General features: G+C 40.6%; 3 protein-coding genes across 3 annotated transcripts in view; 1 reads left to right on the forward strand and 2 right to left on the reverse strand.

Annotated features, from left to right (window-relative positions):
- Positions 1 to 459, reverse strand: part of PPAT (phosphoribosyl pyrophosphate amidotransferase) — a 42,437-nt gene extending 41,978 nt beyond the window's left edge. Inside the window, exon 1 of the mRNA XM_052682394.1 lies at positions 257 to 459. Within this exon, the coding sequence (XP_052538354.1) occupies positions 257 to 384 (128 nt within the window). The 5' untranslated portion in view covers positions 385 to 459. The remainder of the gene's footprint in view (positions 1 to 256) is intronic.
- Positions 460 to 709: 250 nt separating this feature from the next.
- LOC128080320 (multifunctional protein ADE2) lies at positions 710 to 7,862 on the forward strand. The gene is made up of 9 exons (XM_052682404.1): positions 710 to 849; positions 1,345 to 1,542; positions 2,647 to 2,825; positions 3,173 to 3,352; positions 3,442 to 3,555; positions 4,344 to 4,427; positions 4,566 to 4,746; positions 5,879 to 6,037; positions 6,697 to 7,862. Exons 1-9 carry the CDS (start codon positions 831 to 833, stop codon positions 6,861 to 6,863), a joined length of 1,281 nt encoding a protein of 426 aa, XP_052538364.1. The 5' UTR covers positions 710 to 830; the 3' UTR covers positions 6,864 to 7,862.
- On the reverse strand, positions 7,022 to 27,331 carry LONRF1 (LON peptidase N-terminal domain and ring finger 1). The gene is made up of 12 exons (XM_052682391.1): positions 26,680 to 27,331; positions 22,566 to 22,684; positions 20,111 to 20,233; positions 19,281 to 19,427; positions 18,528 to 18,765; positions 18,351 to 18,441; positions 17,409 to 17,523; positions 16,723 to 16,844; positions 15,881 to 16,039; positions 15,609 to 15,771; positions 15,064 to 15,216; positions 7,022 to 13,615 (listed from the first exon to the last, which is right to left on the reverse strand). Exons 1-12 carry the CDS (start codon positions 27,254 to 27,256, stop codon positions 13,457 to 13,459), a joined length of 2,166 nt encoding a protein of 721 aa, XP_052538351.1. The 5' UTR covers positions 27,257 to 27,331; the 3' UTR covers positions 7,022 to 13,456.
- Positions 27,332 to 27,526: the final 195 nt, after the last annotated feature.

The raw sequence follows: 27,526 nt of genomic DNA on the forward strand, positions 1-27,526 counted from the left end.
GCCGCCTTCCCGCGCGGCCCAGGGTCGGGAGGAGCGCAAAGCCGGTCCGGGGCGATGCCGCTTCCGAAGCGTGCCCGGGAGCAGTTCCGAGGCCCAGGGAGGCTGCCCGGACGGTGCGGGATCGGGCCGGGCCGGACAGGCCCCCTGCCGCACAGTTCCCTCCTCCGCCGTCGGCAGGACGGCCCGGCCCAGTGCCCGGCCCCGCGCTAACTTCCCCCCTCAGGGTGCGCCGTCCGAGCGGCCGCGTCCCCCTTACCTGTGCTGCAGCCCCACCAGCCCCAGCGTGATCACATGGGGCACGTCCAGTTCGGTGGGCCACACGCCGGAGGCGATGCAGCCGAACACGCCGCATTCTTCGCGGATGCCCAGCTCCTCCAGCTCCATGGCGGCACGTGGCGGCGGGGCTCGGCCCGGCCCGCTCCGGCGGATCCCTCCCGCGCGCTCCTACGGACGCCGCGCGCAGCCAACAGCGCCGCGCCGCGCGGAGCCGCGGGTACCCTGCCGGGCGGCCTCCTCATTTACATGCGTGGGGGGCCTCCGGCCTCGCTCCCCGCCCGGCCCCCTCTCCGCTCTCCACCCCTCGCCCCGCCGCCGACACGGCGGGGAGCCGGCATTGGCCGAGGCGTGGGACGGGGCAGCGCTCGCTCGGGGGTGGGGATGGAGGGGCGCGGGTCGGCCCCGCCGCGTTGGGCGGCGATTGGCGCGCGGGCTTCGCCGCCCCGCCTGCCCGCCCCTTCCGCCGGGCCCTTCTTACTCCCGCGGCGGGTCGGCCGCGTGTGCTCAGCTCTTCTCCTGTGCCCTAGGTGCCCGTCGCCGCCGCAGTCATCGCCATGGCCCCCGCCGCTTCAGGTAACGCGCACCGTTGGTGCCGATGGGGTGGCGGTCGCGGGGAGGAGGGCGTGGGAGCGGGAGTCGGAACCGCGTTGCCGCGCTCCCCGTTGGGCCGTCTGCAGAAAAGTTTCTCTTTGCGACGCCGTCTTCTAACCGTTTCTCGTTCCCTCGCCCCGGAGGTGGAGGTGCCGCTATCCGCGTCCCGGAGGAGCGGAGGCGGAGCGTGGGGCGGTGAGTCCCGCGGTCCCGGAGCCGAAAAGCTCCGCGCCTCGCTGCCGTCGCGGTCGGAGCGCCGCGGGGCGTGTCGCTCAGCTGCGCTTCTGGGCTTCGGAGTCTGGAAAACGGTGAAAAAGTTGTGAAAGGGGCTCCCGCCGTACCAAGCCCTCCAGGCAGCGGCCGCAGCCCCGGGCTGCGTGTGGAGATGGCGCTGGGGCTGGTTGCGCCTCGCACGCGAGCTGACGTACGCGACCAAAACTCGCATCTAAAATGCTCTTAATTTTACTTTTTCTCTAGAACTGAAGCTTGGTAAAAAAGTTAATGAAGGTAAAACGAAAGAAGTGTATGAGCTGCCAGATATCCCGGGATGCGTTCTGATGCAGTCCAAGGACCAAATAACGGCGGGGAATGCCGCCAGGAAGGACCGGATGGAGGGGAAGGCTGCCATCTCCAACACCACCACCAGCTGCGTGTTCCAGCTGCTGCAGGAAGCAGGTTTGTATTGCAGAGGTGGAATTAATGCCTGCATGCTGCACGTGTTGTTACTTAACACCGCCGATTCCATGCTCCTCCTTAGCCTCCCTGAAGGCTCTGATATGTTTTGTTCAGACTTAATTTTCAGTTCACCTTTTGTCTCTGACACTACAGAGCTGGGTGGGTGGCCCAGTCATTTGGAACATGAGAGTATCTGGCATAATCTTCTGACCACATGGTAGAGGTTCTACCCTAGTCTGAATGTAGCCCTGGACCTCCCTTTTGCTGCTCAGTCCCAGCTGATGTAAAAACTGTATGATCTATTATAATAAGTAATAAATTTTAGTCAGTCGGCAAAGTCATAGCTAGTGTGTTCCATGTGTGAGAAAGAGAAAGAAGGCCTCTGTAGAATTACATTTACTTCTGTACAAGTAGTTCTTAAAGCATTAGCAGATACTGAGGTCTTCTGCAGATTGGTGAAGAGGAGTGCATGATTGGGTCATTCGGTATAACCTCCAGCTGCTGGCTTCCCTGGGAAGCCTGTTGTTTATGCGCGAGTTAAATACGTTGCCTAAGTTTGTATGGCCAGTAATTAACCTAATAATTTAAATATCCAATAGCCTATGGGTATAGTATGAGTTTTAAATGCTGAGAAGGTGCCTCAAAGATTTTTAAGTGGCTTTTATTTGGTAGCTTCTGGCACTATAGAGTAAATTCCGATTGCATTTTAAAGCAACAAAATAATTTCCAGGATTCTTTCTATTCTGGTTTGATTATTTGAGGGCATAAATTGCAGATAACGTGAATGTCTTATTGTAGAAGTTTGTTTGCTTTTCGCAACTCTTCTGAACCTTAACTTCTTCAAAGGTGGTAGTTCAACAAATTCTGTTAAAGTTTTCCTTTCCTTTATAATGGAACTAGTGTGAGCCTTTGAAAAGCACATATACAAGGGGGGGAAAAAAAAGCCCTTTTCTTAGGCTTAAAATACCCTAAATAGATTTACTTCATCCTTTAAGTACAATGAAGTGCAAGATTTTGTTGTGCTTAGACTTAGTTCCTTGTGACTCTTGATTCAACTGTGGAGTTTGCCTACTAATGAAACTAAGCTGCCATCCTTCTATTTAGGAATCAAAACAGCTTTTGTCAGGAAACAGAGTGACACCGCTTTCATAGCAGCTCACTGTGAAATGATCCCAATTGAATGGGTCTGCAGAAGGATTGCTACTGGCTCTTTCCTCAAAAGAAACCCTGGTGTCAAAGAAGGCTATAAGTTTTACCCACCTAAAATTGAGATGTTTTACAAGGTAAGTTGCTCTCTTGTGGTGAGAATCAAACTTAAAGATAAAACTCTAGTATGTTATTAAAAATGCTAATGGATAAGAGGTTGCACTGACTGACCTCCTTTTAAGGAGTAACTAGTTCAGGTATTCTGATGTTTTCATGTGTTCTCATCGATACAATACTGGCTCACAAAGCCATCAAAGAATAACAAGCCAAATTATATAAAGTAGGTAACTCAAAGTGCTTTTGAAAATGCTGAATGGTAAAGAGTATGTTTAAGTTTTTTTTAAAGCAATAACGTTATTTTCTAATGGCTAATTTTCCCTTATAGCAACTGAACTTGCGTGCTTTATGTTTGGTTCCTTAACAGGATGATGCTAATAATGATCCACAGTGGTCTGAGGAGCAGCTAATTGAAGCAAAATTCTCTTTTGCTGGACTTACTATTGGCAAGACTGAAGTAGATATTATGGCTCGTTCTACTCAAGCTATTTTTGAGATCCTGGAAAAATCATGGCAGCCACAAAACTGCACTCTGGTGGACCTGAAGGTATGAAAATCTGATTTCCCATGATCCTAATTTTGACAGGAAAATATATTGCTATAGTTCCTTACAGAAGCTTCTTATTGTCTTTATAGATTGAATTTGGTGTTAATATTTTGACCAAAGAAATTGTTCTTGCTGATGTTATTGATAATGATTCATGGAGACTGTGGCCATCAGGAGACAGAAGCCAGCAGAAGGACAAACAGGTAACATGTTGGTCTTTAAATTTTAAGTCAGTGGGAAAGGAGAAGGATTAAGAAAAATTCCACCCGTTAGTTAAGCATCTGTTTCTGTTTTCTTTAAATAGTGGGGGAGAGTAGGGAAGCAGGGGTGTTACTTCACTGTCATCAAACTTAAAGCAGTTCTGCTGTCTGATTTATTGTATTACTGAATGAATCATGTAGTGGCATCCTCAAGTGAAATTGCTCTGAATGTACTTTTATTCATCTTCCTAAAATAAGGTGCATGGTAACATCATGCAGAACCTTGGTTGGCTAGTGCAGTGCTGTTGCAGGCAATCAAATCACTGCAAATTCCAACTTCAAATTGGTTGTTTCCCTAAGCTTACCCACCCAGAAGCTATTGAAACCTTGATAGCCCTGTGGCAAAAAGCTTTCCATGTTACAAGTGGCCATGAATTCTAATGTAGTTTGGTTTTTGTTTTTTTTTTTTCCTTGCTTCCATATCCATGTTTAAAAGAAGTAATCACATCCACTCAAACTCTTATTTTCGTAGAATTAAAGACTTTGCTCTTTCCATTTCCTTTTCTACGTAAAGAAAAAAAGACTCACTTTAGAATCTCTCCTGTAACTGTACCAGTGTCAGCTCATCTTCTTTCCTTGAAATGGCATAAATGCCTCAGTTGGGGGTATTTGTACCAATGGTGGTAGCAAAGAGAATTGCTTTGTGCACCTGAAGCAAAAGATCAGCTTTAACTCTTCCTTTTGTTTTTTGTGGGCTTTTTTTTTTTTTTTTTTTTTTTTTTCCTTTTCAGTCCTATCGAGACCTGAAGGAAGTGACTCCTGAAGCACTGCAGATGGTTAAGAGAAACTTTGAGTGGGTTGCAGAAAGAGTAGAGGTATTTCCTGCTGGCTTTTTTCTTCTAATGAACAGTGTATGTGGTCTTTGATAACTGTCTTCAGTCTCTTGACTGTTTTTTTTTGTTGTTTTTTTTCCCCTTCTTCCTTCTGTCTTCTCCCTTAATTCTTTCTTGTAGCTGCTTCTGAAAACGAAGAGCCAAGGTAGAGTTGTGGTATTGATGGGATCTACTTCTGACCTTGGCCACTGTGAGAAAATAAAGAAGGCATGTGCAACCTTTGGAATTCCTTGTGAGTTAAGAGTAACCTCTGCTCACAAAGGGCCGGATGAAACTCTGAGAATCAAAGCAGAATATGAAGGTAGGTATCAAAGAACTAATGGATGAGAATGAGCAGTATCATGTACAGAAATGACTTGTCAACTTAAGTATCTCTGTAGGCTTTTTCCAGAATTTTTTTGCTTGTTGAACACAGCAATAGCTGTTACAGTGCAGCTCTACTCTTGTTAATTACATGATAGATAGTAGATTGCACTAAGCAATTACAAAGTAACATATTGTCTCAGAGCTTCCATTATTCAAGAGCTTGAACTCTGATCATATCTCACTACTGAACTTCTTTGCCCAAGCCTTGATTGTGCTAATACCTGCATCAGTAGGAAGATACTGCAGTAAATGTATTTCTGAAACAGGGAAGAATGGTGGTTTCCTCTAGCTGACTATAAATGTTCTTTGCTTACCTACAACACAGATGATGTTGCCATCATCCTACCCGTTTGTTGAAAACGTTCAATCATTTTCTTATGCAATGAGAAAAATACTTTATTTTAATTCAGATTTTTACTAAGAAAACTTGACTTTTCTTTGAAATGGTTTATAGGCTAGCAGAGAAGAGATAAAAATTAACTTGTAGGAATATTCCTTACACAGGAAAAAAATTAGCATTTGGTGACAGGAGGAAGCAGTTACATTGGATCAAAAGTACAAACGTGGTAATCACAGCTGAGATTCACTTATTTTGCGATGAATTAAGACTATAGGAAAAAAACCTATAGTTTAACACTTCAGCCAGAACTTAGCTGACTAAATCCCTCATTTTTAAATGTTGCTCTTTCCAAAAGCAAAGCAGCACCCCTTCCTCTGATACTTTCTCTCAAGCAGAGGCAGAGTAAGTCATGCTAACTTGTTCAGTTATGGTAAATAGTATCTGGGTTTTAAGGCTGTAAGATCAGTTGTTTCTGCGAAGGGGAAAATTCAACATAAATTCTAGTGCTGTGTAACGGAATGAAATAAATTAACTGCAAACTGAAGAACTGTATACTCAGATAAAACTCCAGGAAAAAAAAGTGGGAGGAAGCAAGATGGACTGCCCTGCATGTGGCAAGGGGTTGGATATTGATCCTTGAGGTCCCTTCCAACCCTGGCCATTCTGTGTGATTCTGTGTGACTGCCTATTTTTTTTTTATTTTTTTTTTTCCCCTTTCCCCTGCAAGGAGATGGAATCCCAACTGTGTTTGTTGCAGTAGCTGGCAGAAGCAATGGTTTAGGACCAGTAATGTCTGGTAACACTGCTTATCCTGTTGTCAACTGTCCCCCCCTCTCATCTGACTGGGGTGCTCAGGATGTGTGGTCTTCTCTCAGACTGCCCAGTGGTAAGATGATCTTCAGCATGTGCAATTGTACAGACCTAGCTATAGTTCTTTTATCATAAACATGTACGTGCACTGTTTGAAACAGTGGTTTGATCAGTACTGAACAGTCTCTAGAAATCTTCTGCATGCAGTCTTTGGGCTTTTTGCAGCTGGGAAGTCAAAGAGATTATGTACAAATACTCATTAGAAAGATATGATCCTTTGCTTATCCTTGCTAAATATACGAGTTTGAAAGAGGAGTTAGTAACAATAGGAAGCTGTTGTTTCTGCTTATAGTACTCCATTTTTCTTCAGTAAATTTACTGTGATGAAAGATGGAATAATTTCTTTCTCTACAATGAGCTTGACTCTTCTACAGCAGTGTATTGCTACCATATGAATTCTGATCAGTTAGTGACTAGAACAGGTATTTGGCAACTTACAGGCCCAGCAGCCTGTTAACCTCTTTCCTCATAAACTTAGTGCTATGCTGGCTTTGCATTTCAAATGCCATGGTGAGAGAAGTATTGAGACGTTTGACACTTCAGTAGCTTTAAAACTAAATCACATGCCTCTTGAGGGCTGAAACAAGCACTGTCTTAAACAGTCATTTAGAGGCAACGTTTTGCTTGTGCTTATAAAATGTGTTTTTTGAAAGTAGCATTCTGCTTTCTTTGCAGGTCTTGGCTGTCCTACTACTTTGTCACCTGAAGGAGCTGCTCAGTTTGCTGCTCAGATTTTTGGGTTAAACAACCACTTGGTATGGGCCAAACTGCGATCAAACATGTTAAATACATGGATCTCCTTGAAACAGGCTGACAAAAAATTGCGGGAGTGCACCTTGTAAGTCCAACAAGTAATTACTCCTAGCTAGGCAAAGCTAAGGGTGTGCACATGCATTTGCATCAGGATTTGCAGTTGTATGATGTGAGAAATCTTTTCATACAGAAGGAAGCATCTTTAGGGCAGCAGATAAGTTTGCTGTGTCCTCATCCATCTTATGTATTTTATTTTTTTTTTTTTTTAGTATAACCACTTAGTAAAAGATGAGAATATTTTAGACATCTTTCTGTTGTTGCAAAATAGTGCTGTTCTGCTCTTTAGTCTATACTGTTAACTACTGATGATGGTTTTGTCAACATAATTTGTGTGATTTAAATAGAAATCCATTTTTTTTTTTCTGTAAAAGTAACATTTTTACATAGTAATAATGTATGTCCTGAAGCTTATTAACTCAATGGGACTGCTAACTAAATCTAGTGCTGATACTGTTCTGCTTGTAATAATGGTATGCTTTCTTTTAGCAATAAAATGGCAACATGCTGTATTAATAAGAAAATAGGCTAAGAATGAGTAAGAGCCTGAAAGAAATAATTGCCTTATTTAAAAAAACATATTTTTTCATGTGTACATGTGTGTATGTATATACACCCCATCAATAACTATTACATAACTTCTCAAATTAACAGTTCTCTTGTTTGTGACAAACTCTAATTTTGAATGGAACCATAACTAGGCTTGTTGCCTACTTGCTGTATAACTCTTGACTAGTCCAGTCTTTGCCCTTCAAATATTAGGCAGATCTACTGTGGATGTATGTGATGCTGTCAAATTATCCTCATACACATCAGTGTATCTATATTCCCTCATTCTGTTTCCATGGGAGATATACTGAACTGAAGGTGGGAACAAATAGTAAAGCAACAAAATACCAGGGGCAAGCCTAAGCATGACTGTCTTGTCTTTGCACATAACATTCTTCAAAATAGGTACTGATTCCAAGAAATATGCAATTACTCAATGTACAACTTATGCTTTTATAATTAAATAAACTATTTAATTCAAAGTTGCCTTGTGGAGACTTGATAAGATATACAATAAGTCATTAGCTCTTAAGGTACAGTAAACACTTGTAAAAGAACCTTATGTATTAAACCAGCATAAAGTAGTAGATAATGTTGCTTACTGTTAGAAGAAGCCCTGTTGCTTTTTCATAAAGTATAGTTTTACTAGTGTGTAGCTCACATTTACTTAATGGGGGTAAACTGGATTGATTTCTGCTGTTCTTGGCCTTCACATGACGGACCACATCTTCTATGTAGCTATAGCAGAGCTCCAAATAGTGCTGTCTTTCAGAGTTGAGTGCAGCCTTCTTAAATTGATCAAAGCCTACACTGAAGCAAAACAACTCTACCGCTTTGTGTAGTTTTGAGGGGAATGTGCTTTTTTTTTTTTTTTTTTTTTTTTAAACAACTTAAAGCTAGTTAGTGACAAGAAGGTTGAAATTTCATGGTAAAATATCTTTGCAATAAAAACTAGTAGTGGGGCTATGCTCTGTGTAGTGTCTCATTTCTTATATCAAATCACTTTCACCCTGATTATACTAACTTCGTTTGTCAACACTGACAACCTGTGTTAGGCATGAGCATGTTAAGTGTTTTAGTTGCCATGGAGAAGGTCATTCTTCAGTTTTTGAGTGTTTTTCCTTTCTTGCAGTCTGTACTAAATCCTCAAAAGTGAGGCCCCGTTTGTGAAGTTGCCTTGCAAAAAGTATTCACTGTAGTTAGCACTGATGATGTATTGCTGAAAGCAGCAGAGAAAACCTGCACTGTCAGTTGCTGATATTAAGATTGCACTAGAATGGGGCAAATCAACTGTTTAATATAAAATTCTTCCTAAAGTTCTTGCTATGAAAGGCAAGCACTTCCCATTGGTTAAAAACAAACAAAAACCCAACACCTTAAGTGCTTGTATCGTTGTAAAACAAATAAAAACCCTATAATGGAGAGGTTACTCAAGTTTATTTGCATTTTTCAAGTTGGAATACCCGCAGTAAAAATCTGTGAAACTTCAGACTCTCCATGAGATCATGTCATCTTCAGCAGTTACCTGTTCTACTGGAGTAACTCTTAAAAGGTAGCAGCAAGCAGAGGGAAATACTGACAGCAGGACTTGTATTACAACCTCGGCTGCTGCAGGTACAGGTAAGTGGTCCTTAGTCTTTAATAACAAATTCACTTCCAAAAATACCCCCAAGCCCCACTCTGTAAAAACATTCAAAGGGAAAAAAGGCAATGATAAGTAGCATCTGAATATAGATAGAATTGTAAGGAATAAGTTGATGTGCTTGGAGCAGTAACCTTGCTTTTATGGGTATGGCATAAAGGCATGCTGTTTTTTTATACTTTTTTTCCCTCCTGAAAGCTACTTGAGCAATTAATTCCCAAAGAAAAACTACATCTGTTCCCTCAATAGAGGGAGAGCACATAGATGATTGATTTACAAAAACAAACCCTACATATAAAGCCCCTGCATAGTTCAAGTGCCCCTAGAACTGAGTTGCAGTCCCAGCTCCATATTTCATCTCAAATTTAAGTACTTGCAGGATTATGTAATTGTTGCATAATCTGACAGAGACCTGAAGCCTTTGGGCATGGTTTTAGTAGCTAAGTTTCCCTACCACTTAAGCATCTGCTGTTGTGCTTGTGCAGAAGCATTTTAGGTCTTTACAGGGCAGAACAAATAAGCTTGCTCATTTAAGGCATATCAGGATATACAAAATCACTACTACAGACAAGTTATCAAAGCATACCTATCCATTCAAAATATGAGACACATTTTATATGTCACAACAGTCACCTGGGTTATAAGCAAATAAATCCCTTCTCTACTGGGTAGAAAAAAGTTCAGCTTCATCCTATCTTAGAAGGGTACTTTATGACAAGCATTTGGGAGACCTACACTAAAGAAAGATGTCTGTTTCCTCTTCTAGCACTGTTTCTATTTGTTTCTTTAAAAACTGCAATGGAGGTTGAACATCACAGTGCTGTGGCTACCAGTAGAGCTTTGGGTTTCTTCAGCCATGTAGCAGGCCTTGGCCTTCTCTTTTATTATCTTACTTCTGTATCTGTTTCTGTATGAAAACGATTAGGACTTGGAAATATGTTGAGTTTTCTGAAACAATTAATTCCAGAAACAACACATTTCTCTCTCCCTCTCTTCTGATAACAGATGTCATCAACAGCAGGAGGATACCTGAGAGAAAAATAATACAGCAAAACTGCTGCCAAAAGTTCAACAAGTGCTTGAGAGTATCAAGCACCAGGTTTGAGTCTTTTCAAGGATCAAGTCTTAAACAGAAAGGAAGAGGTTGGCATTTATGGGAACTTGGAGCTTCTAAAAATTCCAGAATTTCAACCAACAGAGGGCAGCAGGTTGGAACATTTGCTAAGTATACAACAGAGAATGGACTATGGTAACCCCAACAAGTACACCTAACAAAATGCTGTCTGATGAAAGGAAGATGGAAAAAAGGGAAACCAAAACTTACAACACTGTCAAGGGAAAAGCCATTTTGCCAAGCCCACTGTATAGCTCTGTGTTAAGAAAAATGTCTTCCTAGCTGACAGATTAGGAAGTTTTGAATACAAGGAGCCAACTCTCACAAAACAAAAAAGTTTTTCGAGATGCCAAGTTCCAAAGTTCTATTTGGATTTAACAAATTGTGACTGTATTTGCCTTAATATAGCACAGATCCCTGTCCTGAATTCTCCCTTACATCATTTCATTTTTAACTCATCTAAACATCTAGCAAATGGCTACCTTCCTAGTTACTGCAAGTTCATTTTCAGCCTTTATATATATATAAATATATATATAAAACACAAAACATTCTTTCATCTTAACAAAACACAAGTTGTCAACTGGAAGTATGAAGTCATCTTCATTAACTTTTTCCTGTCTGTCCTATCTAGACATGCCTATTGTGTTATGGCAAGCTCTCTGACTGCACTTGAACTACATCACTTGTGATTATCACTGATGTAATTGTTTTTTCAAATTCACAGTGCTATCATTTTGTTGGCCTTTATTTGTGAAAGCAGCTACTGTCAGCAGCAGCTGGGAAAGTACACCTTCAACAAAAATCAAGGTTCAAATCTCACTGGATACTTTGCTTTGGTGAAGGCTTTAGAACAAGTTACATCCTAGCACTGAACATTTTGCATTTTTTTTTTTTCCTTTTCCTTCCCAGTTGAGAATAACACTTTTTAAATAAGAGAGCTATGGAGAGATTTCAGCACAGATCCAATGATCCTCAAAAACATAGCTCCTATCTATTCACTTGCTGGAACAGCCTCTCATGCTTTCAAGATGGAGCAAAAAATATCAAATAAGGACAAGCTTATTGCTTGCTGCAAAACACTACACACAAAGTGCAAGATTGTACATACCTTTAAGATATACACTGAAAGGTCTATGCCAATTTTCAGTCCATCTTGCTTGCCTGTTCCATTCTAACTGCAAAGTGACAAAGTCTGATCCACAAACACCTGAGGCCTCAAAAATCTTTCCTCTCTGTTCTCAATTTCTTATCATTTACAATGGCAACCATGGTGATGATGTTTGTGGAACAGCAATTAGACAGTAATACTCAAAAGTCTTAATGCAGTACATATTGATCTACATATAACTTCATTTTTTTTTTTTTGTTTCTATTTCTTCAAATTTTCTCTTATGTTTTTCCCAATCCCAGAGGTAGAACTTACACAAGCACAGGACAGTGCCAGCCAACTGACACTTCCTTATCTGCTCTTGGCAGAATTTTTATTTCATTAAAAACTCAGGGGAATTAATAAGAACATCTGGAAACCACGTCTTCTGTCAGGTTTGGGAACACACTGTTTGAAAACTAAGGCTCTCTGCATGAAAAAAACAACAACAAAACCAAAACCCATAAATCTACCACTAGATTTTCGTGGAAAAAAAAAAAAAAAAATTAAAAAAAATCACCTGCATTCCTAAGGAGATCATGTTAATACAAAAATTGAGCATCTAAGGTTGTTAAGATACCAAACCATAGGAATAGAAGATCCTCCTTCCATTAATGTAAATAAACCTTTCCCAAATATTAACCCGAACTTAACCTGGATTGAAACCCATGTTACAACTAAATTCAGCAGATTCTTAGTTGCCTGTGGTATCTCAAACCTTAAACACCAGAAGAGAACAAAGCAAAACACCTGGTTAGCAAACTTGTGAAATGTTGTTCTGCAAGAACATTACTTTCAAATTCTGTGAAAAGAAAACTTTATACTTCAAGTTACCTTGAGTAGATACAACAGTACATCAGAAAGACCCCAGCAACAAACTCGACTGACCAATGATCAGTAAGAGGTACTGTAAGCAGAAATACATGCTACTTAATATCATGAAGTGCCCACAACCCTAAGTTGAACAGCTGCTCCTGGCAGCTGTACCTGGCAGAAGTTTCTCAACAGAAGGATATGGAAAATGAAAGTTAGTTTTAGTTTCTGATAAAGTTAAAATATTACAAACTTTTAGCTTTTATTGAAAATTAAATATATTAGCAAAAGCAAGATTTAAGAAATATTTTACAAATCATTTACATACAAGAAAGCCAGTATCAGACATATTCACAAATATGCAAACCTTTAATTACAAAAAGTACTTAATGGCAGCATGATGCTTACCTTGCCACTGCAGTGTGCTCTACTATTGATATAAGGCATAGAACTCACATTTGCACCAACTTAAAGAGTTCAAATAAAACTTTAAGCTTTTAAATCCTGGATGCACAATCCCAAATACACACACACGCACACTCTAAGACCTCTCCTTAAAAGCTCTATAAACTAAGTGTGTGCTCTGGAAGAACAGCCAGCCTGAAAAGCCCAGTAGAAATGTAACTGGTACTAGAGTTTAGTTTTCAGTTTTCTCTTTAACATGTACAGGCCTAGGTATGTAAACCATATTCACAGTTTAATTATTTTTAGACAGAAGTACCTTTTTTTTTTTTTTTTTTTTTTTTTTTTTTTGCATTTGATCCTTAAAATTGGCTCTCAGTTCAGCATACAGTTCGTAATGTCACCTGTTTTGTGATGCATACATTTACAAGATAACTTAAAAATCTGTGCCATATTCATGGTCAAGATAATTCAACAAGAAAAGTAATATCCAACAGTGATATTCAACACTATATTTCAAATATTTGTGCAAACAGCAAAAGAACAGTTGTATGAGGCAAACTTATTTGCAAAACCTTTAATACCTGTTCTATGTTGTAAACTCAGACTGTCAGCCTTGTCCTGCGCTTCCCACATCTTTAAAAAGTCAGTGGCTAAAATTATCAAGTCTCAAAAACGTTCTCTTCTACATAGTGCAAATTGTAAAACAGATCATGTGAAAAACATATCTAGCTGGATTGACTTTGTGCAATCATCAGTGGTCTTCTCTCATAGTTGAAGAAAGTGTGCATTCAAAGAACCATATGGTTCAAGAAGCTGGGCAGGCGGGAAGGAGAGAGAAAAAGCAGTTCTGTTACACTTCTCAAACCAGTGCTAGATGTGCAAAGGCAGCAAAAATTCCAGCTGCTACTACAACCAGAACAGATTTACTTTTTAGGAAGACCCAGGCGGTTAGTCACTTGGACTGGTCCCTAGAAAAATATGTAAGTATATGTTGGATTTTTATCAGACGGTCTTTTAAAGACATCATAGACAGAACTGACAGCTGGTATCTGGGGTCTACTGGGAGAACAGCTAGAAGCCACCAACACCAAGCAGGACCATTGGGCATTGCCTAAAAATAAGAGAAATGTCAGTTACTTATGAACAATGCTGACCAACACAATGAAGACATCAAAAGACAAACGAGTCAAAAACAAGCACTGGTTTGATCTGTAAGATCAAGAGGGTTCCGAATTAATCTATTCTGATTGCTCTTCACCACAGAAGTCTATAAATAAAGTGCACTTATGTTTGATAAAGCAATCATTTTCAAGACAACACAGGCATCTCAGTTTCCTTAGGAAAGGATGGCTAAGTATAGGATAGTCACCTAATAAACATTCCTGATGCAAACTAACATGATATCTGTCACATTACTCTTCAGGTTTGAATATTCTTGATGCCTAACATAGATTACATAGATTTATCTGTTGCTGTATGTGAAGGACTCCTCTATTACTACTACTCCATTCCACTCACACTTCATTATATTCTAGACAGAGCAGGACTGCTTAGCTTGTTTCTTCTAATTTTATAAAACACACTTTCTAGCTTTTCCCTATACTTTATTCAATTCCCTACACAGAGCCTGAGACATCATGCCCAGAACACAATACTTCTCAGTGGATGATGTATCACTGCAGAGCAGACTTACCTCAGTTACCTCACATACTTGCAAAAACAGTCTTGGCAGTGGTACACTCCTGAATGAAATTTCCTCCCTTTCATCTTTATCACACAGTTGACACTTAATGTTCTAAGTCCCAGACATATACCTTCAGTCTTGCTGCCCGGCTAGTTACTTTGTTTGTGTGCAATTACTCCTCTTTGCTAATATATGTTGTTTTAAACCAGTCTTTAATAAAAATGTTCTAAAAGCATTTCTGAAATGATACACTGGCCTCCAAAGTATTTACAGTCTTCCAAAATCAGTAGATATGGTCTCATAAAAATATATGTAGCAGATAGGAGATGACTTTTTCCAGCCTCCCATTTTTTGAGGATCTCTCTGATCTTCATCAATTGTTTACAACAACCACTGAAATAGATGGCTGAAGCTAGTTCCTTAAAGTTAACATAGAATTTGCCAAATCCTAACATCTGCAGCAATTTACAGCACTAGCTCAGAAAGGACGAAAGTGTCATTTGTGATTACCTCTGTCCCAGTTTACTACCTATACACATCACAGGAAAGAAAATACTAAAACATTCCCTATTTTTCTCCATTTGTACTTTAATAGCTTTACACAAGCCAAACATTTCTATAACTGAAAGTGTAATCAGTACACTATATATAAAATACCATATCATCCTTTATTGCAGAAAAAAATTGCCAATTGTCTTTTGCTGCTCTCCATAAGAGAAGCAAGATGAAGTCCTGCTTCCTTTAAACTTGAGAAAAAAAGTATTTTCCTTTTAATGTTTAGCAGCTTTTTAACAACTGGATTTTGGTTTTCCTCACCTACCTTCCCCCAGTAAAAAAAACAGGCACCCAAGATTTGATATGAAATGATGTCTCACCTGTATATTTTCCTCCCTGTCAGGCATTGGCCCGAAGTGCTGAAGAATTTGAGTGCGGAATTTGTTTCTTAAGTTTTGGAACCAACTGCAAGCCTGACTGTAAACAAAGTTGTGAAGCTCTCTCAGTTTCTTCAGCTCTCCTTCATCAACAACCTAGCAGAAGAACATTATGAAAACACCATTACAGATGAAGAAAATTGCCACAGTTTTTAAGATAACATAACTAAATAGAGTTGAAATTAAACGTCTTTTTAAAGTTTTTGCACTCTCCTAAGCCATGGTTGCTACTGGCTGAATTGCAAAGAAATCCTCTGATACTTAAGAAGAATTACAGCTTCACAAACTATTGTTCAAATAAAAAGCAAAATATTTCCTTCTTATTTAATAATAATAAAAAAAGCTATTTTCTCTGTCTTCCTTATACTGACATTGAATCCTCCACAGTTCAGTGGACCTAAAAATTTGACAGAGCCCTCAAAACAAATCAAGGAAAACTCTTAAGATATCAGCTAAAAGTAGAAGTACTTGGACAGCATTCTGAATACCTTAACATCTTCCAAATACTCAATGTCTGCAGTGCAATAACCATCTTTCATCCCTCTCCGTAAAACTCGAAATCTCTTTCCACCAACCGTATCAACAACAGACCGTCCATCAGGCAGAAAATGAACGTTCCTAATTTGCAGCATGCAACCATAATCTGCAAAACTAGAAAGGAGACTTTATCAGTAATGTAATTACACAGTTCTATGATGACAGTTGGCTTAATTTAAAAAGAAGACAGAAAAGAAGCTTATTATTAAGAATGTAAACCTACCCATTTTGAGAATCACTTATACACATCCCAAACTGTTTAGTCCCAGTTTCCATACTTCTGCGAATCATCAGTCGGTATCTTGGCTCAAACACGTGTAGAGGGCAAGGCACAGTAGGATATGCCATAGTGCAAACAAACATTGGAACATTCTTGGTCAAGCTTCAAAAGAATGACAAAAGAAATACACAGCTTAAAACTAATTACTGAGCAATGCCAAGATTTTTTTTTTATTACAGTATGTGTTTGAGGTCATAAAACACCTGTTACAAACTTCAGTAATCACCACGTTACAATAACTTCCATAATCAGTAAGAACACAGTCACTGAACACTTATGTATTGATTTGAGTAAGTAACAGCAGTGAGTTGAAATGTCTAGCCAGTGATTATAGGACTTGTCATGTCAGTGAGAGTGTTTCTTGGTTTCTTCCTTTTTGGTTTAGTTGATGCCACAATAACTGCATAGTAACCAGCTCACCATTTAGATTAAGTTCAACGATGCATCCTAAGCTCTGGTTTTTACACTTGCAATGTCTCACCAAGGCCTAGCAATTGAAAAAACTAAGCAGAATCTAGGAGTAATTATTAACGGGAACGTTTATCTAGAAATTCTTCCACTGGAAGTGTGTACCCTCAGGAGCTTTTCAGCACAGCTGTGCTCTGTCCTTTCAGCCCCAGCTTGTACGGATAGCAGGGGATGCCACAATCCAGTTGTAAGACCTTGCACTTGGATCTATTGAACCTCATGAGGTTCAGCTGGGCCCACTGCTCAAGCCTGTCTCGGTCAAGTACCATTTCGATACTAATTTCTCAGGTTTTCTAGGTAAAAGGTGTGAAGCTTACTTTGAGTGTTCAGCGGTTTCTTCAGCATGAATTCTTTTTCTCTCATACAGCTCATCAGACAAATATTTCATTATTAATTCCTCTAGTAGCTCTGTGATGCTGTATTTTCTGCTTGCAAGGTACTGTAAGCAAATTAAAACAAAACGTTTCTTTATTGATATATTAATAGAAGAACTGAGTCACATCAGCTTTTTTTTTTTTTTTTTTTTAAGTATGATGCATGAAATATGTGACAAATGAGATTTATGTCCATGAAAACTTGAAGATATGAAGAGCTCTGAAACTCTTATATTTCTTAACCCCCACCATTAATATCTGAAAATTCTGTTTTAGTTCTTACAGTCCAACATCTCTGGTGTCTAATTCAGTACGTATTTATATTTACCAGAATTTATTTTCCACAGTACAAAGCCACACAAATATGGAAAGCATACAGAAACCACAGAGAAGTCTTATTGAATAGTTATCAGTTTCCTAATAATCAGGATTTAATTATATCATAAAGTAGGTGATCACAGAAACAGAAAACCCTCTAAGACTCCAAGGCAAACCTAGTCAATTTGTATTGATATTTACCTCAAGTGTTTTCTTTCTAGGAGCAATCTACAATCTTAATTCCTTGCATTTTAAGAAGCCTTTACAATGATAAAATGTTTGTCTATCTGAGTTCTACTGATCAACAGTACCTCCTTCAAACTCTCCTTACAGAGTGGACACTGAGGAGCATAGTCTAAACACCGTTCCAAGCAACCTTTGCAAAACGTGTGTCCACAAGGTGTTGTCACTGGCTCAAAGAACAGCCTGAAACAAAGTTAGTAAAAATTAAGATACCGTGGCAAATTTGTGTCCTGCTTAATAAAGAAAACAAACAACTCAGCAATCAACCTTTCTAATTTTTTCCCCACTAATTATTATCTAAAGCAGAGAACATTAATCCCATGTCTCCTAATGCTCCCTTTTCTTCTATGAAGTTTGTTTCCATTCATCACTGCACTAGTTTTGTGCACTTTGTGATTAATCCACACACGTCTCTATGCTCTGAATATTTAAACCTTCACTCCAATACAAGAAGATTTTGATCCTACTACATAGATATTCAAAATATACAAAATGAAGTAATTATTTAAAGAGGTATGTTGCTTTCAAAGCAGTTTTGCACACTATTAACATAACTACAAACAATCTAGCATATTATAGACTATGTTTTAAGATTTCTATTCTAGAACAGAAGACAACTCGATAAGAACTTATATCCATCAACTGCATCTAGTAGATTGTCATTCTGAAGTCATTTCCTTGATCTGAAATGTACAGGTAATCCTTCTAAGCATCAGATCTCCCAAATGAACAAATTAACTAGTTTTACTGGATGAAAAAACCTTCTAGTAGTGTACCACAGAAGATCCTCTCCTTTTTGAGCTACCAGCTGACACCACCAAATCTGACAGGCAACTTGACTACAATTATGATGTAAATATTTAAATAAGTATTTAAATACTGGGATATAGGAAAGGCTGAAAATGTCACTTTCTTAACTGACGTTAGAGCTCATCACAACCTATAAACACCTCAGTTAACACATGACAAAGATATGAAGTCAAATACTGAACCAATGAGAAAAATCTTACCTCATACATAAAGAGCACTCAAAATCTGATACGTCAATCAAATTCCCTGGAACTGTTCCATAAGCCAGTTTCATGTCCCTGTTTGTATTTTCTGAAGAAAGACATAATAAAACACACCTTTCAAAGAAAGGCACAAGACAATAAATACTTCAGATTTTAAATTAAGTGATTACTTACCTCCTTGCTTTTTGTGTTTGTTTCTTCCATCTTCACACACAACTGTATCCTGCTCTGAAAATGAAAGCTTTCTTTTCAACAAAGCACCTTTTTCTTGGCCAGAGAGAAGAGGTTCAGAAGATACTCTCTTTAAGCCATCTTCCTTGGTAAGGGCTTTTGTTGAGTTAAGAGCATGGGCAGATTGTGCACGATTTAGGCTTCCAATCACAGGCTCCAGTACCTCTGATCTTCCTAAACTCTACATAAGACAAAAGAACTGTATATAAGAGATAACACACATATAAGAATATAAAACGTAAACATGCAAAAATGCTAAATCCAAACTGATAGGCAGTTAGCTCATCAGTTAACTGGAAGAATTTGCTAAGTCAAGACAATTCTCAGATTTGCTTATCATTAACAATTAAAAAAATATTTATCTTAAACAGAAGAAAAACTAAACTTCTTACTTTGAAGCTATACTAAAAAACAAATACAAATATAAAAATATTAATAATAATATCAAAAAGTACTTTTTGCTTTGGAACTAATGTAACATCTCAGTAGTTTTTAGTAAGTGGTTCACTTGAATGAAGTATACAATAATCCAAATGAGAAGACACCGCTCCCAAATCATAATTCTTCTAATTTAACCAATTGCAGAGAGCCAGCATTTATGTTAGAGAATAAGCATGACAAATAAGGATATCAGGATGTCTGATACAGACATATTAGCAAGTTTTAAGTATTAGAACAAATTATGATTTCTATTACCTGCTCAGGAAAAAGTTGTAAATTGCAGTAAGGCTCAGTCATCTCAGAACTAAGCACAAAAGATTTATTTCGAGTATGTGGTGAACTCCAAGCAGATTCCTTCAAATTCTCTCCTAGCTTCTCTGGTGACAGTACATCACGCAATGTCTGGAAAACAAACAGCTAACTGTTCATAACAATGAAAGGAGGATCTGGATATAGTTTCATTATAAACCTACGCGCCAAAACCAACAATTCAACTTATATGAAGTTACTCCCCAAATACTTAAAAACAGTTAGGAATAAGCAGAAATCCATACATCTGTATAACTAAGCATAATTTATCTTGGAATCATTTCCACTAGAACTGGATGATCTCTATGAACATTTAGACATTATCAATTAAATATTATACAGTTTTTGCAATGCAGTTTGTATTATTAAGGAAAATGCAACTATAAATTCTTCCACTAGAAGTAAGCAACTTCTTCAGAGTCAGACATTATCGATTCAATATCACAAAAATTTTTCTGTGCAGGTTTTCAGTACTGAAGAAAAGCTGCTGTCGTCTACACATTAAATAATTCAATTTACCATATTCCAGTTACCATTCCCTTTGCAGTCATCTACAAGCAAATTCAGAAGCATAAATACTTTGAGGCATGTGCCCTCAAAAGCCGTATGTTAGGACACTCCAACACAGCATGGTACATCTTGAAAGGAATTAAACCATCAACTCTACCCTCTCTGTATGCATGACAGATTTTTTGATGGTCAATTGTCTACCACAACAGGAATTTTACAAAGGAACCAAAACAGAGGTAGTAATCCAGTTTGATATATCAAATCACCTTTTCTACTTCTAGCTTGGCTGGAAGAAAATCCTCATCAAGGGCTAAGCACTGTAGAAACAGTTGTAAGGCATCGCCTACAAAGCCAGAGTCGTGCAGCACTTTTCCTTTGCGGAAGTAGACCTGAGAAACAGAAAACACGTTTACACTTATGGTGAACATACAGAGCTGTAGTATTCACCTTAAAGGCCTTACAGCAGAGTCAGAACAAGAACCCTCAATGACAAAGGAATGCACCTCTTCAGCAATCTTCAGCCATACACAGGATATCTGATACACACATATCTTGCCTAGCATAAGTCCCCTACACTGAAAATAACTATGGCATAGGCTGGTGTTCATCTCCTTCCAGTTAATTTGCTCTGGCTTAGATAAAAGCCAGACTTTAAAAGAGACTTTAAAATCTTGACTAGTGCTGAATTCACCACACAAGGCCTTAATTTCACTATTCTGTGAGGTTTTGAAAATGGAGAAGAGGGAAATACAATGAAAATTATTACATATCCTTGTGAAACAGCTTTCACTGGACACCTTTTTTGCTGTTTTGTCGGAAGTCTTATAGCTTTAACCTACATGAAAAGACAATCCCCACAACCCTGCATTCCTTACACCTATCTTAATATAGATTCCTAATCCAAAACAATTAAGTTTTGGAATTGCTTCCTCCAACTACATTTTATTCCTGAACACTAAATAAAAAAAATGCTTACTATTTTTTATATAGGGTAGAAGGGAAAGAAAGAGATGAGACTACTGAATGTTGGTGAACTTACAAAAATACAATGTTGGACCCAACTCACATGAATTAAAAAAGTTGTGTTTGCAGTAATATAAACAGAAGCTCAATAAAAAAAAAAATTCTAAACTAGATTTTGGATAATGGGCAAGAAAACTGAACCCGAACAAGAAAAGCAAACAAGCAAAACACTGAATGCAGTTTCTATAGACTGCCAATATGAAACAGTAATCTTAAACAAGGCTGTCAGATGAGGGCGTGCATCTTCTCTGACGGATTTGGGCAGTTTCATTAAGAAGGAAAGCACGCTAATCCTCCTCTTACAGTTACTTCATCTCCTTACACAGACAATAATTTTAATCTATCAAACCAAGCTCAGTTAAATGAAGTCTGAGAAAGAAAGAAAGGCACAATGCTCTCTGAATTTGCAGCAGCCATGAAATTGCTCAACACAGGAGAAAACCAGACCAAAGCAGTTATCTGTCCCTGTGCAGCAAAATCTTGCTGCTCCTGCTGTGCTGAGCTCAGATGCTGCTGCAATAAGCAATATTTAAGTAGTAACATTTCCGAAGGCCAATGACTCTCCAGTTGCCTGCACTGTTTGCAGAATTCAGCTTCCAATGAGTTTCTCTGTGCTTTTCAAAGAAAAACTTTCCCAGCTCAAACAGCAAGTTTTCTTCACCAGACAAACAAAAAAAGGCAACTGTAAGAAGTTACATCACCACAAACTATCCTAACTCCAAATACCAAAGCCAGTAACGAAGGCCCTAAACAAACACATTTTTTACTACTGCAAATAATACTGCAAAAGAATTTAATGTTCTCTCTACATGGTTGGTTTTTTTGTTTGTTTGTTTTTGTTTGTTTTTTTTTAGTTTGTTTTTTTAAACTCTGGTAGCAATTGCAAAAGAAAACTGTGTTGTCCTATTAGTATTTTGTTTTTTCCTAATCAGTGAGACTCAAAAAAACCTGAGAAATGTTGACTCAACGTAGAGCCAAAAATCCTAATCTGCACTGGCAACAATGCTCACTCATCTGACATGATATTCAAAGAACAAATAGCGCTTAAAACGCTCTCAATTTTGGGAAATACAGTCAAAGTATAAAAACTTAGAGAAATGCAGAGCTTTAAAAGGAGAAACTTTTATATAGTGTGAGAAATTTCAAATCTCAGTTACATCAATGAGCCAAACACCTATGGCTCAGAAATTCTGCTCTGAAGCAGTTAAAGCCGGCTGCATGATTCCAGCCAGCCACCCACTCAAATAACATTCAGCTGAATTTAAGTTCGTAAATATTTTAAAACTTTTCTTAAGAGAACCAATAAAAGCACTGTTCCTAAAAAAAGAAATAAGCGCTAACAAGCAACTGTAAACAGCACGAAAGTTCTTCGTAGTACTTCTCAACAAATCAGTTCTGCTCCACGTCACCCTTCATCCAGCATCGCTATCACGTGTTGCGATGGGAAATAAAAGCACCTGAAGTTGTTGATGAAACCTGAATCAACAGTTCCAATTTACAGTGCTGACCAGTTGCCTGTCTCACGTATAAGTATCTATTTTAAGAAACTTTTGAGTACTTTGCACGTACATACAAAGAAAAACAAGAAAACCAAGTGTTTAAAACAGCTTGCCTCATTTGATGAAAAGATTATGCAAAATACCTTATGTTTGCAGATAAACGTAGATTTTGAAAAATTAGGAGTTCAAATCAACTTACCTCTGGCCAATTTGGCATTTTAGAAATAACAAAGTTCAGATCTTCTATGGCTGTTTTATACTCTTGGAGGCCAGCGTATGACTCAGCCCTGTAGATTCTTAGCATCAAGTTACTGGAATCTGAAGACAAAATTAAACAACAACCTTAATAATTTGGAATGTTGTAATTTTTTAATTAGATGTTTTATAGTGATATGTCAAAGCCGTACTGTACAAAAATATTTACTACGCTCTTCTGTACTGCTCCTTATAACAACTGAGGTACCTCCCTCCTGCCTTTTCACCAGTATCTGGATTTAAAAAAAAGTGGCAATACTTCCAAGCTTATGTCTTCCAAGATTAACTTTTGAACCCTTTTATATTTTAAAAGATTTAGCACCAAAGCTGACAAAATAAAGTATTGCTCAATACTGCTGTGACAACAGAAGTAGAGAACAGAGCTGATTTTAGTTTTATGGTACAAACACAAATCTGTCATTTTTCAAGCACAGTGAATCTCAAGTATTAAAAAGTCTAAGTATTAGAAAGCCTCCTTTCAAACATTTGACTTTTTATTGAGACTGTCCTTTGTTCTGATAATGCCCAGCCCCTGCCAGCGACAGCTACAGACAGCGTTAGCACCTGATGATTTATCAGAGATAGTCTATACCCCTACACGGACTGAAAAGATAGCCAACACCAGAAAACCACTGCTGCCAGCTGGCAACCTGCTCTAAGTAGTTGTGCTAGAATCACCTCCACAGAGGAAAAACATTCATGTGTGTTCTTTGAAGACAAATTCTCATGTCCCAAATGCAGCACTTTGGACTTTCAGCACAGGTATCTTGAAATAGGAAATCTCTATGTCATTTAAACCATGGCTTTCATAACACAGCAAACTGCACACCTGTGCTTTTCACCAAAATAAATAAGTTAAACATTAATGTAATGTAAACAACACTCAAATTAAGTTCTGTAAGCTTGTTTGAACAAGATTCCCTTGGAGGGATGCAGAGGAATCATTTCAATTCTATATTCTGTCTTAAGTCTACCCTAAATGCCTAGTTTAAGTTCCCATAATTTCCAATGCTAGCTTGTTTTACACATAAGTCTGCTTTAGCAGCAAGCCAGACCAGTCACTGAACCAAAGTATTTTAACATACTGTTTTATATTTAGATATCACAGGTAAAAGACTTTAATAAAAAAGAAATGGTAAGTAAATAAAAACTACCAACAGATTCCACGGATGAAAACGAAGCGTGCGATTCAGCTATAGTTCAGTTTCCCTTAAAATACATATACTCCTCAATCTGTTTCTATGTTTCAGACAGTTAACAGAAATCGGTGAAAATTGTCTAACTTCACACATAACCCTGCAGATGTAAGAACACTGATGCCTGCTTTCTTGTGGCTTTGTGACTATTGCAACCTCCTGAGGCAGGAGCTCAGTTCTTTTCTATTGCGTTTGACTTTTTGGTGTCCAGCAGAGTCAATATTGACCTAAATTCCTTTCTTCAGAGGCAGCAGTGAGTGGGAATCTTTGTTCTGTAATAAACTAGCAGCCTGTTCGCACTTGATCAGAACGATTTCATCTTCTTCAGACTTTCAAGTGTAGAAGATGATCTCAGGAGTCCCAAATCTCAGGAAGATGGGGTTAGGGGTAGTCTGAAGATAAAAATGTAAGTCAAATCTAGAGCTGGTCGATAGTTTTTTCTTTATCAAAGAGAAAAGCACTGAACTGCTACAAAATTAAGGTCTAAATCAAGGAGTTTAACTAGATCTCAACTCTGCTGCTACACAAAAACTGCCAATGAATCACAGAATATTCCAAGTTGGAAGGAACCCATGTAGATCAAGTCCAACACCTGGCTCCACAGAGGACCATCCAAAAATTAAACCCTATGTCTGAGAGTGTTTTAAAATGAGAATTTAATTCCTAGGCTTTGTATTGTGGAAAAAAAAAGTTTTACAACACTGCAGAATGCATTTTGATGCTTGCCACTTAACAAGATTACATAAAACTATATGGACTACTTCAAAAGTAATGCCTACTGATTTCCATGGAAGCTACCATACAACAAGTACAATTACACTATGTAACAAATTCTCAGCTGCAGAACACTATTTTTTTTTGACACAGTCACCACCATCAGCTATGCATTTACCAGCACCAAACAAGAGCCTGTATGCTGTGCTCTTAAAAATCTGCATGGCCATCCAGAATGGGGGTTTGTCTTTCATGTTGCTGATGTCATTGCTGAAATGCACCACCTACTGCCTCACTGTGCTGACATCCAATGTTTGGTCTCTATAAACATCCAGCAAGCTCTATCATCTGTTGCATGGCAACAAAATGTAATCGAATATTGGTGTGATGGTTCAACCTCTACTGCCATATCATCATCTGCCTCTGACATCATGGACCAACATAGTAAAATAGGAGGCATTACTTTCGGAGCAGCCCTCATATTTCAATTCCTTATATCAAATATTAAACAAAACTAGAAATAGTTTGTTTGAACAGTCAATTTTAACAGCCCAGTATATTAAACAGAGACCACTCACTCCTAGCAAATCAATACAAATTACTGCAATTAAAAACAAAAAGGTACTGAATATCTTCAGTGCAAAAATATATGCACCATATATTACTGCACACAAATAGAAAACTGTACAAAAGTTTACACACAAAAAACACCAGGTAAGCATTCATTTCTTTACTCTCAAAGCATCTTCTTCTGCCTACTGTCAGCATGAGAATATCATAAATGGATTGCTTCTGGTCTGCTCCTACATGATTTTCACCTGGTTCCCTAGCTTCAGTTGGTAAAAGCAGCACTCTGCACCAGTGTTCAAAAGAACTGCAGGATGCAGTATTTATGAATGCAGTACAACAGGGTCAATTCCAATGGTCAAGGGTGCAAACACCTGAGAAGAGGCTGAGCTCACTGGTGTTGTTTAATGAGGAAACATCGGCGGCAGCAGAAGAACCCAAGAGCCTCTTGAAATCCCAGAAGAGGCTGCCTAGATCACAGAACCTGACATGCACAGCAGGAAAAGCAAGTGACAATGCCTTAGAAACCAGAACAATGGTAGTTCTGCCTTTATGTAAATAGAAAATGTTTCACTACGATGGTAATTAACCGTTCAACAGGTCGTCCTGACAGCAGCGGAATCTTCGCCCTGGTGGCGTTTTCATGGTCCAACAGTACAAAGCCTCCAGCAAACTGCTCTAATTCAGCGCCTGCCCTTTGAACACAGAGTTGGTCAACAGACCTCCTAAGGCTCTTCCAGCAGGAACAGGTTTGTGACTGTACAACCTCTGGTGAGAGAGCTGGTGTGTTGGGATTAAAGCCTTCCTTTACATAAGGTAATTCCTTCCAATGCCTGCACAGCACACGTTATCTATGTGAATGTTACCATTCCTCTCGTGTTTCTCAAAAGTAACTTCTTTCTCGTTTCAACGAATTTCCTTATGACCCATGTAAGTCAACACTGTACTTCAGAACACTCCACACACGCACACACAAAAAAAAAAAAGAAGAAAGAAAAAGAAAAGAACCTCTTCCAACACTTCCAATAGGAAATGGGACCTGTGGGGCTGTCGAAGCCCTAAAAACCCACAGATGCACAAAACCAACACAGCGGGTCGCTGTGCCAGCACCACCCAGGTGTGCCCACCCCCGGGCCGAGCCCCGCAGGGTGCACGAAGCCACGGCCGTACCGCGGTCCGCCTGGCGGTCCCGCCCGCCCCCCGCAGCCTCGCCCGGCACCAGACGGGGCGCGGCTCCGCCCGCCATGATGTCACCGCCATTACACAACCTGTCCCCGCCGTGCCTCGCGCTTATGCAACCGGACCCGGCCCTCCGGAGCCGAGCGGTGACACTGGAAATGGGTCTCCGTCAGGAAACGGGGTTACGCGCGGTAACGCGGGCGCGGCCGCCACGGGACGCATCGGTCAGCGCGGCGGAAAGGAGGCACCGGAGCGCACCTCAGGCCACGGGGAGGCTCCCCGGGTCCCAGCGACAAACTTGGAAAACTTCAGAGCGCTGAGACACAGCGCGCCGAGCGCATCCTTCCCCGTCCCTCCCTCAGGAGATGGGACGCCGCCTCCCCCCCTCCGCACCCGGCTCACCTGCCCGCAGCGCCTGCCCGGCGGCGCCCAGCGCCTCTCGGAAGCGGCCCTGCGCCAGCAGTTCCTCCAGGCGCCCGCCGGCCCGCGCCCGTTCGCACTCCCTCGGGAACCACTTCTCGGCCAGCTGGCTGAGCACCACGCTGGTGCGCAGCGGGGCGGCGGCCGCGCCGGTGCCCCCCGCCGGCAGCAGCCGGTCTCGGCAGCGGCGGCAGCGGGCCCGCAGCTCTCTCCGCAGACAGCGGCGGCAGTAGGTGTGCCCGCACGGGACGGTGACCGGCTCGCTCAGGAAGCGCCCGCAGCCGCAGCACCGTAGCGGGCCCTCGGTCGCGCCTTCTGCGCCGCGCTCCCGGCCGCGGCCCGGCCCCTGCCGCAGGCGGTAGTTGAGCACCAGGCACTCCACCAGGGTCCCGAAGCGCCGCGGGCCGGCGAGCGGTCCGAGGCACAGCGACGCCAGGGAGGAGCCCGCCGCTTCCTTCATTCGGCCCCTCCGCTCCCCGTCCGCCTCCTCGCCGAGCCGCCCGCCGCCTCCCGGCTCCGGCGACGCGTCCGAGCCCACGGCCACAGGAGAGAACGCCATCGGCTGCCGGCTCGGCCGAGGGGGGTGTGGCGCTGCCGCTCCGGCCGCCGGGCCCGGCGCTGCGCAAGGCGCCCAGGCACTGGCAGCGCGGGGCGGGGGAGGAAGCTAGGCACTCTCCGCGCGGGGCGGGGGGCGTGTCACGTGCGCGCCTCCGCGCGCGCGACCCGGGGCAGAAGGGGGTGCGGATACGTGTGCGCTCCCCCCGCCCCACCCCGCTCCCACCCCTTTCAAACGTCTCCACGCGCCCTCGCCCCGCCGCTTACATAAAGA

This window comes from Tympanuchus pallidicinctus, unplaced genomic scaffold (genome assembly GCF_026119805.1).
Source record: "Tympanuchus pallidicinctus isolate F22 unplaced genomic scaffold, pur_lepc_1.0 scaffold2, whole genome shotgun sequence".
Taxonomy (NCBI): Eukaryota; Metazoa; Chordata; class Aves; order Galliformes; family Phasianidae; genus Tympanuchus; species Tympanuchus pallidicinctus.